The sequence below is a fragment of the Dromaius novaehollandiae genome, chromosome 7 (genome assembly GCF_036370855.1).
Source record: "Dromaius novaehollandiae isolate bDroNov1 chromosome 7, bDroNov1.hap1, whole genome shotgun sequence".
In the NCBI taxonomy this organism is placed as follows: domain Eukaryota; kingdom Metazoa; phylum Chordata; class Aves; order Casuariiformes; family Dromaiidae; genus Dromaius; species Dromaius novaehollandiae.
Window position 1 is genome coordinate 36,958,986 of NC_088104.1, and position 12,923 is coordinate 36,971,908.

The 12,923-nt window shown below is 39.8% G+C and overlaps 2 protein-coding genes across 4 annotated transcripts in view; one reads left to right on the forward strand and one right to left on the reverse strand.

The window, feature by feature from the left end:
• Window positions 1-2,554, reverse strand: part of TRAK2 (trafficking kinesin protein 2) — a 35,300-nt gene extending 32,746 nt beyond the window's left edge. For all 3 annotated transcript variants that reach the window (XM_026107633.2, XM_026107561.2, XM_026107478.2), the window contains exon 1: window positions 2,397-2,554. The gene's annotated coding sequence lies outside the window, so the exon portion shown is untranslated. The remainder of the gene's footprint in view (window positions 1-2,396) is intronic.
• Window positions 2,555-2,897: 343 nt separating this feature from the next.
• Window positions 2,898-12,252, forward strand: STRADB (STE20 related adaptor beta). The gene is made up of 13 exons (XM_026109210.2): window positions 2,898-3,204; window positions 3,575-3,671; window positions 4,909-4,965; window positions 5,282-5,362; window positions 5,699-5,798; window positions 6,460-6,581; window positions 7,039-7,147; window positions 7,610-7,733; window positions 8,355-8,526; window positions 8,920-9,024; window positions 9,239-9,468; window positions 10,060-10,102; window positions 10,569-12,252. Exons 3-13 carry the CDS (start codon window positions 4,954-4,956, stop codon window positions 10,710-10,712), a joined length of 1,242 nt encoding a protein of 413 aa, XP_025964995.1. The 5' UTR covers window positions 2,898-3,204; window positions 3,575-3,671; window positions 4,909-4,953; the 3' UTR covers window positions 10,713-12,252.
• The last annotated feature ends 671 nt before the right edge of the window (window positions 12,253-12,923 follow it).

A 12,923-nucleotide genomic window follows, 5' to 3' on the forward strand; every position in this document is an offset into this window, starting at 1 on the left:
AAACTGACTTGGGAATAAAATCTAGTGATTAAAAACAGAACACAAAAATAATTTTTAAATTATTTTGAGTATGGAAACTAAATGAAAGGCAAAACACCTAAACATAACTAAGATTTTTTTTTCCATGAAGGCTTTCCGTTTTAATAAGCCAAGTTTTCTTTGATTAAATATTTTAAATCTTGAATGAAAGGAGCTTCTTTGCATATTTTACAATCTTTATCATGTAACCACACAAAACTCATAATACAGGTGATCAATTTAGTCAGCTTACGTGAATTCTATATCAAAATGTCAGTCTTAAAATTAGCTGTAAAACCCATGTTATTTTCCCTTTATAAAGAAGGGAGTAATGCTTTCAGTTTCATGTTGGACCATTAACAGGAAAAACAGAGACACGAGCGATGAAATAAAAGATGGTGCCTGTACGCTCTTCCTTACTTTGCTGTACAAAAAGATGGCCTTAAAACTACTTCTTTTCTCCCCACTCCTGCTTTCAAAGGCTCATGTTCCTTTTTTAAGGAACAATAAGGAACATCAAGGACTGGTGTCCTAAGCTCTGTCACCAACAGCAGAACAGAAGAGCCCTACTACAGTGCACAAACGGGAACTGCTGTCTTATGACTTAAATTTTTCACATTATTTTTAAAGCTACAAAGCTCTTACAATTCCACAAATGAAAACTCTTGTTTTAATTGTTTGAAGAATTCAGTTCAATATCTGAAGTTCATTGTTTTGTTTCCCAAGAATTTTAACAGTTACATTTATGTATTTACTAAAATAAGCCAGACTGATCTACATGACTTAGTCACAAGATTGCTGCGGGCAATCTAACTAGATAAAAGCATGTCATCTCTCTTGTAACCATCTCTGTGAAAATGCTATTTTGTATCTTCCTGGAAAACTACCCAATGAATCACGGGTCTGTTCTTCCTGCAAAGGCAGCCTTTCTACCATGCAATACTCACCCCAGCAAGCCTCTGTTATACTAGAAGCAAACCACCATCAGAAAAATCTGAGATACTCACACGCTGTACTTCTTAAGGCAATGTAGAAGAGGGAAGAAATAGAAATGAACTTAAAGTATACTTAAATGCCTGACATGCATTATTTACTAGTTCGTGCATTTCCCTTCTCTTCCCTCAGTTCCTCCAAAACCGTTCTGTTCCAAACAGATGAGCTGATGTATGCTCTACCAGTATCTGTACCTTCACAGTCTGCACACCTAATTGGGCAATATTAGCCATAGAAGGCAACTGGGAGGGATGGAAAACAACAAACAGGTTGTGCTTTAGGCAATGGAACTAATGAGACCTGGGTTTCCACAGATTTGTTCTACTTTCCTCATTCCTCCTTTCTCCATCACAATAAACCCAATTCTAGGTCTGCTACAACTTGTGGTAAAACTGTAGGTATGAAACAAAAAAGGAAAGGATTTGTCCCTTTCATCTAAGAATATGAACATTTACTCTGTTAATCTTGCTCAAACCTCACCGCAGCTTAGCATATGCATGAACTACAAATGAACTCCTTCAACAATACATTTTCCACTAATTTAACTTAAAAAAAGTACAAGATAACAAAAGATCAACTTCAATACTTTCTATATAATATCTTTAGCCAATAAGCTTCAGTAACCAAAAGATAATTAGCTAATGCCGCTTCTAGTGAGTGGTTATCACTGCACAAAAGAGTCCCAAGACATCTGCCTATTTCTACTCCGAAATTCACCTCTTCATCTCAAGGGAAGACTGCAAGGCAACATAGTCAATTTTAGGTTAACTTTCAGACATTTTTCACAAAACAAAGCAACTAAGTATTTGTATCACGCTGTCACAGTCAGTCAACAACTGTGAAGCACTTTTTCACTAGTATGGTTGACAGGAGAAAAAACATTTACTGACAGATACTCTTACTAGTTCAATCAGAAGATTAAAATGCACTTGTAATTAAAAGGTTGATGAGGCCAAAACCTCCTGCCCCCACATCCGCGAGTGAGCGGAACCACAGCGCAGATTTCATTGAGCTTTGCTTTCTAAGAGCAAAGACACCAGTCCCCGAGCAGAGCCCGTGCCACCAGCGGTACCCTTAGCGCATGAAAGAGCTGCAGAGCACGCTGAAGGTCATGACACCCATCATGTAACAGCAACCGATATCTGCAGCAAGAGTCTAGCGAACCGCGCAGGCCCGCAGCGCCCCCGCAGCAACAGCGGGCGCCCGGGGACCACTGGGCTGCCCGGGGCCACCGAGGCCGGCGCGCGGCGGTGCGGGCATCGGCCCCAACGGCCGGGGGGAGCGCGGCCTTACTAGGGCGAGCGCAGCCGGGCGGGAGCGGGGGGCTCGCTGTGGCGACGCTGAGACGAGGCAGCCACCCCGAACCGGCGCCGAGCCCCTCTTACCCGCTCCGCGCTCGCCCCGGCGCTGCCCGCCGCCGCCCGCCCCGGCTCAGGAGACCGGCGGCCGCCGCCTGCAACGCCGCAGCCACCGAGGAGAGGCCGCCGACTTCCGCCCGGTTCCCGCCGCGGCGGGACTGCAGCTCCCGGCAGGCCGTGCGGCGGGGCGGCGCCCCCGCCATCCCGAACTACGAGCCCCGTGATGCCCGCGGCCGGGAGCGAGGCGGGGCACGCAGCCTGGCTGTGCCCGCGGCTCGGCGGCGCCGGCCCCTGGCCTCGGGCGGCGGGTAGGAGCGGGCGGCCGCCGGCGCCGCCTTCCCGCGGGGCTGCCCGGCTGGCCGCGGCGGGGGCGGCCGCGCGGGTCGGGGAGGCCGGGAGGGGCGGCGGCGCCGCTGCGCGCAGGCACGCCGAGCTCGGGGCGGCGGCGGGCCGTCGGGCAGCCCGGTCCCGGCGCCGGGGGCAGGGGGCAGCGGTGCCCGGGCGGCAGGGAGCGAGCGGGAAGCCGTTCCCTGGGGGGCTCCCTGGGAGCTGCCTTTCCGTGTACCGTACCTTCGCCCAGGCGCAGTCATTTAAACTTGAGGTCTATCATCAAGAACCGTTTCAGTCACTCAAAACGTGAAAGTAACTCACTGAGCTACGGCGCAGCGTTAACAAAACGAGATGAAGTCGCAGTCAGGGTACCTGGGCTTTGGCTGCGGAGCCTCCGCAGTCCCCGAGGTTCGCAGGCACGCTTGTCTGTCGATCGATGAACTTCCTCCTCCCCGTGTCGCCCACCGTGTCTGAACCTTTGGCCAACTTGGGATGAATGTGTCAGGTCAGCTGTGCGCCACTATCACAGTCTGCGGTATACAGGAAGGCTGTGATACAAAAAGAAAAACATGGAAAGGGGGAAGAGGTTTATGTAGTGACATGATCCAAACCATAAGAGAAATTGGAGGCAAAGTTAAACTACAAAACAAAAAAAAAATCATAAGTCTTAATAATGTTACCTGAACAAACATGGATCGTGGACATCTATGCTGGCTGGCTCTAGCTTTTTATAGCTTTGAACTAGTTCTCCAATAACTTCACTTCAGTGTTACTAGTTACTAAAACTTTATTCTTCAGCTTAGCTTTTGTAGTTTCATATTCCAAGCAACAGAATGACTTATCTTGTATAATGGAATGAGACATTTTCTTTCCAGCTCAGAGGAGGATGCTCTAGCAGTGACTGTGCCGGACCATGTCTTGGAACATCGGCAGTGTCTCCGACTCTGCCACGGACTTCCTTTGTGCAAGTGGGTAAGTCAAGCCCAAATCTCCTGAAGAAGTTAGGCAGCAAAACACCTACTACAGATCTTCTTTTAGCTCTCTTCTCATCTATAAAATGGAGTTACCACATTTCCTTACTTCAAGTAGCTGTTGAGGGTAAAGAGGATAAGAGATGCCCATCAGATATTCTAGTAGTGGATGGGTGGTGGGAGCTTGTTAGATTTTGAAGAGTGTTGCCAGGATTAAATAGCATCTGTAATTTAAATGGTGCATATAATCAGGTTTAGTGCCTTGATAATCAAAATCATCAGTTATTCATATAGTACTTTACCTCTTTAAAATTAACTTTCAAGCAATACTTACATATTAAAATGGAACTACCTCCTATAGCTGACTTTATGTCAGCCACCAAGGACTCTTCATGGCAGAGGATAGAAGATGCACACTTGCTGATTGGTGAGTAGCCAAAGGAAATTAGCTAATCCCACTCTACACTTCAGAAGCTTTGATATGCTTATTAGGCATAGTCATCTTCCTCACCTCCTAAACTTTCAAAGCATTAGAAAACAAGTGTGCTGGAGGACTTTGAGTGGGTAGGCTGATGTGCAAGAGAGTTTGGATTGAATGCTGATCCTGTAGCCTAAGTAAAGTGAACACAATCCGAGCTGGTTCCTTTCTTTTTCTTTTTTTTTTTTTTTTAACTCGTGTTCTTTACAGTAGTACTTTCCTCTCTTGCTTGTGAAATAATACGTGCAAGTACTTCTGGCTTGCTTTTTTCATGAGCTAGTTCAGCTGCAACAGCAGAGCTGAAATCTGACTAGCACAGCTGTGCTCCTTTAAAACAACAGCTGATTTTTCTTTCCTGCAACCTGCCAGTGATCCATGAATCCATTCTTTTTTATTTTATGCAGTTATGCAGTTGACTTGCAATTCAATTGTTTGTTTGGGAATGTTAATAAGATAACCACACCCATTAAACAAAAAGGAAAACATTATTTGGAATGTACTTTGCAAATTCTCAGAATGCAGTTTGAAATTCATATGCTGCCTAAAGACTCAGTACAACTAAGTAGGCCTTCTCAGTTTTGTAGAGTTCTTTGGAGTTTTTTGCATATAATGTAAGTTTTTGTAAGAAGATGTATTTTCATAACTGAGAGGAATGCCTCACAATTTTGATTAAAAAGAGACAGACTTTTATGCTTAGGATTTGTTAGTGCTGGATCACAGGTTGATGTACAATCTTACAGTGATACTTTAATTCTTCTAGGATAAATGGGTGTATATGACTTTTCACCTGATCTAAAGCGGTTCCATGTCTTGTTTGGTAAGTTTGTGTTTAAAAAGCATTGACGGTTGCACCTTGTTATCCAGTCATATCTTAATGTGAAAAAGTTCTGGTGAAATTTCTTTCTGTATAGCTTAAACACATAACTTGAGAGGATAGCCACAGTGATGAGATGCTTAAACTTTGTAGTATCAACTTTTGGTTATGGAGAATATTTGGTTTCTCTTCTCTCTAGGTCTAACCTCTTGCCTTTCTGAACTACTGCTCATAGGGGGGTTACTTCTGATGTTTCCCCAGTATCACATTTAATAAATTACAGCAAGTCCACTAACATTCACTTGTTTCTATTTTCAAGGACTGTTCCTGTATTCTACGTACACGAGTTGAATCAATCAGACCAGAAAAGCAATCTCAGAGCAGCATCCATGAATATCTGGTAAGAAGAAAATAAAAATGTTAACTGGCAAAGTCATACATATTTAAAAATACTACATACCAAAAACAATCTCGTTAAGTCAGGCACTTTTTCAAATATTGATTTAGAAAAATAACCAGAGTACTTTGGGGCTTCCACTTTGGAAGAAGACTACAGATAGTAACTAACTAACTAAAAGTAGCTCATATAACTAAATCTCAGGGTAGTGGTAAAAGCACCAGCTTGTGTTCCGACTTCAGTACTTGATCGTAGTATTTTCATTAATGCTATTTCTCTGTTAAACATGCAAATGTACATAGTAATTTTGAGAACTGTTTTTTTTTTCCTCACTTCTAGGCTGATTCTGATCTAGCCTGGATTCCCCCATCTACAGGAGAGAATGAAATGATATTTTGCTCTTCCAATGTCTCTCATTATGAACTCCAGGTGGAAATAGGTAACCTAATTGTATTATAAAATTTGTTCTTGCAGATGTATTCTCTTGGGTTATTGCTTACTTCAGTGAATACTTATTAAGGTTGGAAAAATGTATCAGCTGAATAGAACCATTCTTGGGTTTCTTTAGTTGAAAAAAGTGCAAAACATCTCTCATGTTTCAGTTATCACTTATTTTAAAAATATGAAATCATCCATTATCTGAATTTTTCTCTTGATGTGTGTATATGCATGCATGCATACATGTGTGTCACTTCTCTACATCTGTGGTTATATGGACAGCAGTTACAGCATCAGGTAACACTGTCTTGTCACTTGGCTACCTGCGATGATTATCCTAAAGATAGCTGCCCTCAATCTTACTGTGCATGCATCTGTTTATGTGAAAGTGCATGCTAGAAGTGTTGTTCATTTAGACGTGGAAGATATGTAATTGATGCTGAAAAATGTTTAAATTCTTTTAGTTCTAAAAATATCAGAGCCATGTTTTAACCAATTTGCTGGATGTATTTTGCTGCAACTACTTACGTCCTTAACATGCTTAACAAAAAGGTCATGCTGCTAAAACAAAACTTTAAAATGATCTCTAAATAGGAAGCAAATTATGGGGTGGATTATTATGTTTTTCCAATGTTAACAAAGGTAGCCACTTCTGGTTTCAGGAAGGAGATTCAACAACTTAACTTCAGTCTACCTTGCACGGCATACACCTACAGGGATGCAAGTTGCTGTAAGGATCACAGACCTAGAAAGCTGCTCTGAAGAGCATTTGAAAGCTTTGCAGGTAAAGCAACAGCACTGCTGCACCAGTGAATGAATATGTACGATGAACTAATGAATGCATACAAGGTTACAGAACAGAGGTAGCCCTCCTATTTGAATTGGGTCATTTAAGTTTTTCCTTCAAAAGAGTAGAAGGCATGTGTAAATTTGAAACAGAACTGCTTTCTGAAGAAAACAGTTGACAAGTGTTTTAGAAAGGCTTCTGTAATTGTACAGGTGTTTTCCTTTGAAACACGTTTTGTATTCTGCATTTACATCAAAACTTCAAACTACATTTATTTCAGACAAATGCAATTATAGGCAAGTTATTTGCATTTCTGTTGCAGGCTGCGCACATCAGCTGCAACACAGCATAAATGCACACAGGGAACAAATCTTTCTACTGATTACTGGTGTAATTAATGTCTTAGCAAAAGTTGTCTTCTCATTAACATATCTGCTTTTATTTAATTCCTTAGAATGAGGTGGTTTTATCCCACTTTTTCCAGCATCCCAACATAATGACACTTTGGACAGTGTTTACAGCTGGTAGTTGGCTTTGGGTCATCTCGCCATTCATGGCATATGGTAAGAACTGTTAAGTGCCATTTTCAAATAAGAGGAAGAGCTGATCAGATTTGGACCACATAGTCCGTAACAGGTTTTTCTTTAAGCATCTTCTGTTTTGTAGAAAAAAGCTCTCCCAGACCAGAGAAGTCTTTCATGTATGGTCTTCCTCTCCAGTGAAGTTTGGCATTCAAAGCATTAACTTGCATTTCAAGTCCTGACATCCACTATCTGAGGAATGTTAGTTGGGGAGTGCATTTGACTTGATACAATTTTGAATTTTGTCAACAAAAAACTTGTCTGAATTGAGTACAGGTTCAATTAACAGAAACATGACTTGAGTGTGATCTTTGCCTGGTGCAAGTTGCTTCCATGTAAGTGTTCTTGATGTACCACAGTCAATATAAAAGTGAGGATACTGCTCTTCATGAATGTATGCAATGAAGACTTAGGAATGCTTAGCTAGGTTTTCTTCTCTTCCAGGCTCTGCTAGACACCTGCTGAAAACTTACTTCCCTGAAGGAATGAGTGAAGCTTTGATAGGGAACATTCTGTTTGGCGCAATCAGAGGATTAAATTACATGCACCAAAATGGCTACATTCACAGGTAGGAGAAAGTCAATGGTATAGGTAAGAACCAGGTTACAACCACTAGTTTACTGAGAGCTCAGTTTCCCTTCAAAACCCATTTTTAGCGTGTGTGTGTGTGTGTGTGTGTGTGTGTGTGTGTGTGTGTGTGTGTGTGTGTGTGTGTGTGTGTGTGTGTGTGTTGTTTCCTCCTCCTATATACCTTTTTGTGTCAGACAGTGCAGAAGCTTTTTTTTTTAATAACAGAGCAGAACTTAGTTTGTAGAATCTTAACAAGAATGGTATAAAAGGGTTTAAATAATGTTTGGATAACACCAATCCTCTTATTTAAATCAGTGTGTACATCTGTCTGGTTCTGTCTCTTTGCAGCTGAAGAGAATTACAGTTGTAGAGGGTGCTAGCTTATTTCACACCCTTTGCAGGGGAGGAAAGCCCTTTTCCAATTTCTGGCAATCACAACCCCAAGTGAGGGGAGGAGTATTAAAAAGACAACTCATACTGAGTGAAGAACTTCTATGATAATAAACTGCTAAACAGAACTGTATTTTAACATCTCAGTATTTTATGAATTAATGAAATATGAAAGCTAGTACTGTTTTGAATAATTCATATAACTAAAATTTACCACTTTGTGTTACAGGAATATTAAAGCTAGCCACATTCTGATTTCAGGGGATGGTCTGGTTTCTCTCTCGGGCTTAAGCAACCTTTACAGCTTAGTTAACAATGGACAAAAGTCAAAGGTGGTATATGATTTCCCCCAGTTTAGTACATCTGTGCTTCCTTGGCTGAGTCCTGAACTACTGAGACAGGTCAGTATAAATTACACTTCACTTTTTCTATCCAAAGTTACTGAAATAGTTAACTTCTGCCTTAAGTTTGCTTATAAAAGGGCAATGGAGGCTGCTGATCTGCAACTTTTAAATTAGACAAAGAGGTACTGAAGTTATTAAAACTCTCCTCTAGAGAAGAGGTTTTTAAGCTGTTGGTAAGATGCTGCTGTACTACCTTCTTCCAGAGAACTACTGCAGATCCTAAAATTTGTCTTCAGTACAACTATCAGCTCAGGATCCACAATTCACTAATTATCCCAATCCTGTGTAGGCTATGGGATGTTAGAATCTTGTTCTGATACAGGTGTTTGCATTTTTGCCTGCACTGATCAATGGCTTCAGTGATTTAAGCTGATACTCTTTCTCCCGCAGGATTTGTCTGGGTATAATGTGAAGTCTGACATTTACAGTGTGGGGATTACAGCATGTGAACTAGCCAATGGACATGTTCCATTTCAAGATATGCCTCGCACTCAGGTTTGATGCTAAATTCTATTTCTATTTCAATACACTCAACTGTTTTTTTCTTTTACTCAGAGAAATCAATGCTATTACTATTGAAACAGTGGTGGTTTTTTGTTATTTCAAATATGCATGCTTCTTCCTGGACCAAACTCCAGGAAGGGAAGCTTAGCCTGAATAGGTCTGAATAGCTGTTGGACTCTGTTATATTGTCATTCCTTTCTACTAGATGCTGCTGCAAAAGCTGAAAGGTCCCACGTATTGTCCTTGGGATATAAATACCTTCCCCCGTGGGGAATCCAGGATGAAGAATTCCCGATCAGGTGTTGATTCTGGAATTGGTGAGAGCATGACACGTACAATGACTAGTGAAGGACTGCAAATTCCCTTTTCCAAGACGTTTTCCCCTGCTTTCCACAACTTGATAGAACTTTGCTTGCAACAGGACCCTGAGAAAAGGTAACCTCCTGGTGAAGGCTAATTTTCTGTCATTTCAACATAAGACCAAGTATAGTGCACAATTTAAGATCCAATAATTAGTTGAATACTGTTAAAATTAGATTTTCAAACAATATGTACTATACCAAACGCTATGCTTACCTTTGGTTTTGTACTTTAAAAGCATGGTTCCTCAGACAAGATAATTCTTAAAGTCCTGTCTGATCCTTAGGACTGAATTTCTTATAATACGAATGTATTTTGTTCTGTGTTTAAACAAGAAAAATGAATTTTTAAACATGCATTTTGTCCAAGAAAAAACAGCAAACTGAAGTACTTTGTTTTCAACACAATGTCTCTTCTGAGGCATTAAATTCTTTTCTAACTAGAAAAAGTAAAAAGCCTTTAAAAATAAACAAATTATCTTTAGGAGTGCCCTCACTGCAAACTGAAGCATAGAATAGGAAACCTGTGCTGCTTTTTTTTCATGCTTTGCATGTGCCTTGCGGGTAAATAACCACAGGGCTTAGATTCATAGGTCAGTTTAGCACCTTTCCCAAAGGCAGTATTTATTTTCCAAAATGTAATTGTATTTTTCATTTTATGATCCAGGCCATCAGCAAGCAGTTTGCTTTCGCACACATTCTTCAAACAGGTGAGTTTACTGAATTCTCTCTGTTAGATGTCATAGCTCTACCCTAAATAAACCACAATATTAGAGTTGAATTACAGAATAATTGAGTCAGCTGGAACCTAACATCACATAGCACATCTGCTTCAGATAACTTTTTTACAAAATGCTATGATAGAGTGTAGAAAGCATAACAGAAATCCATTTCCCCTTTGATAAAGTTAATTTAATTTAACTGAAGTCAGACTAAATAATGAGAAAATTGTTTAATATCCTAAATTTAAAGTAGAAGAATTTCACAGCCAATGCTGAAAAGACTAATTCAACTTACTCCGCGCCAAGGAAAGCTAAATCTCTCATCCTGTTATTTTCAATATATCTACATACAAGAATGCAGCTCTATGATTTCATATGCTTTTAATGAAGTCAGATACAATGTTAGGTAGAATTTTATATGCAGCTGTATTTTAACTTTTCTTCTTCTTTCTAGATAAAAGAACAAACACGGAGCTCATTACTGTCCCTATTACCACCTCCTATTCAAAATAACAGATCAGCACTGCCCTCACCAGCAATTGGGACTGAACTTGGATGTATTACTACAGATCAAAATGACATAGACTGGGAATTCTAAAAAGATGCCAAACAATCATACCTCTCCCATGCTTCAGAGAAGGAAAATGTGATTTCTACTTGCTGCTTTATTCTGTATGGTTAAAATACAATTAGATAAGGTATACTTGAAAATGCAGTTGTAGTGGCCATAGTTCATTAACTTCTTCCTCTGTTGGCACAATAAAGTGCAGTAAGCCTCACCTTTCTCTGGCTGTAAGGACAACTGTATACAGAGAATGACAGAGCTTTTATTTCCCTTTTTCAAAATATTTCTTAACAAGAGGGCTCCTGCTGTATTCTTACTCTGTACAGTACTGAAAGTTTTCAGCTCATACTGCTACAGTCTGAGTGCCTTTCTAAGTTCAGCCTCGGGTTTTGTCTATGGCCTTCAGTCTGATCTGTCTTTTCATTCTCACTCAAATTAATTTAGGGAGAAGGAAGTCTCCACTCCCAAGCCTACATCTGAAACTGCACAAATTAGTTGCTTGTTTATGCAAATAGATGTTCCTCTTTTCACACATCTGAAAAGTCACCATTAATGCCTTTTTCTCAGCTGATATGCTGTGATACTTGCCAAAAGTTAGCTATCCATCTGGTCTTTCATGCAGTTCTAACTGCATGTTGCCCAAAGAAGTTTAGCTTCTTTGCAGGTGTGACTTGTTCTTTTGCATTTATCTATGTTCTTAGTACAGATTTGTGCTTTTAATCTCCATTTATTGCGTCATCTTAGTAAATGATCTGAGGATACTTATGATGTAAAGCAAATCTCAAGTTATAACAGGTATGGGTTAATTTCAAAGCATCATGTTAAATAATTTAAAGTTATTGTAAGTATTTTTATTTATACTGTATTCCTGGTCACCACCAAAAGTTACCTGAACCTAATACTGTTTTCTCAAAAGAACTTGCAACACCAACCACTTACGAATCAGTGCGCATTAAGCTGCGCTGGTATTACTACTTGGGGAACAAGTCTCTTATGCAAGTCTGAGTTTAATTCCCATGGTTAGATTCAGCCATGACATGAACTTCAATTAACCAGAATCTCTGGGGTTTTATTAAGTCAGATAAAAACTGCCTCAGTAAGTTCTCATCTCTAATACTGCACCAAAGAACAACTCAAGCTGAACAAGCAGCTTCCTTTTTAAAAGTCACATGTTCTCTTGTCATGTTTTAGAAAAGGTTGTGTCCCAAAACCACTAGGACATTATTGACATAAGTTCTGACTGTAGTGAGAATGTATAAATAGATGTGAAAGGAATGGATGTATTTGAAGTTTTCAACATATAACACTTCACATATGAGTACTGGGGCCTTACATGGGCTGAGCCTGTCACCAAACAAACTTGAGAATACTACAACATTGGTAGCAGCTTCAGTGCAAAGCAATGAAAGCTGATTGAGCAAAAGGCAAGCCAGAGGGGCACAGAAACAATTCTAGAAGACCACATTAAAGTATTAATGAAAGACTTGATTCTACTCATTATGCTGTGAAGGGAGCCCTATATTTCATAATCTCATAGGTGAAATTAAGATTAAAAATCTTCCAATAAGTTTAACCTTTCTGCCTCACATTTATTTCTGTAATACTTGCACTTCCATGTTCACCTCAGTTCAGCCATACTAACAGCTTCTTGTTACTGCAAGACAGAAACTTCATATTTATGTTACTGTTGTTTATCGGGCACGAAAATAGCTGTCTGAATGCAAAAATTATTTTAACTGATCATAAAAATATTAATAACTTAATTGCGCACTTTTAAAGAAGATACTATTCTCATGTGAACCCCATAAAGTTCTTAGCTAAAATCTGCTGTGCTGGTTAGGAGCCACGTTTTCAAATCAAATATGTTTTGTAGCATCTACAAATAACTTTTTAACTAACAGTATGTGTAAAACTATGCCAAATCAAGTAAGTGAGGAAATACATGAAATTGTACTTTTTTTTTTTTAATTACAGACCTCTGAATGAACATCAGTACTCTTCAAAAAAAAAAAAAATTAAAACTGCTGTTGAAAAATTCAGGCAGCCTAAGTGCTAGTATTTGCAAGCTTCACTTGAAATAATAGTACCCTGCACTAAATTATAAAAATGAACTTGAGTACTAATAATGAAGTATAAACTGATTTAAACAACTAAATGTTCCAGTGGAGTTACATTGCTGCCACCTATTTCAGTGGAAAAATTAAAATGGCTTATTTCCAGATATTTGGTCAGCTGAGGCACTGA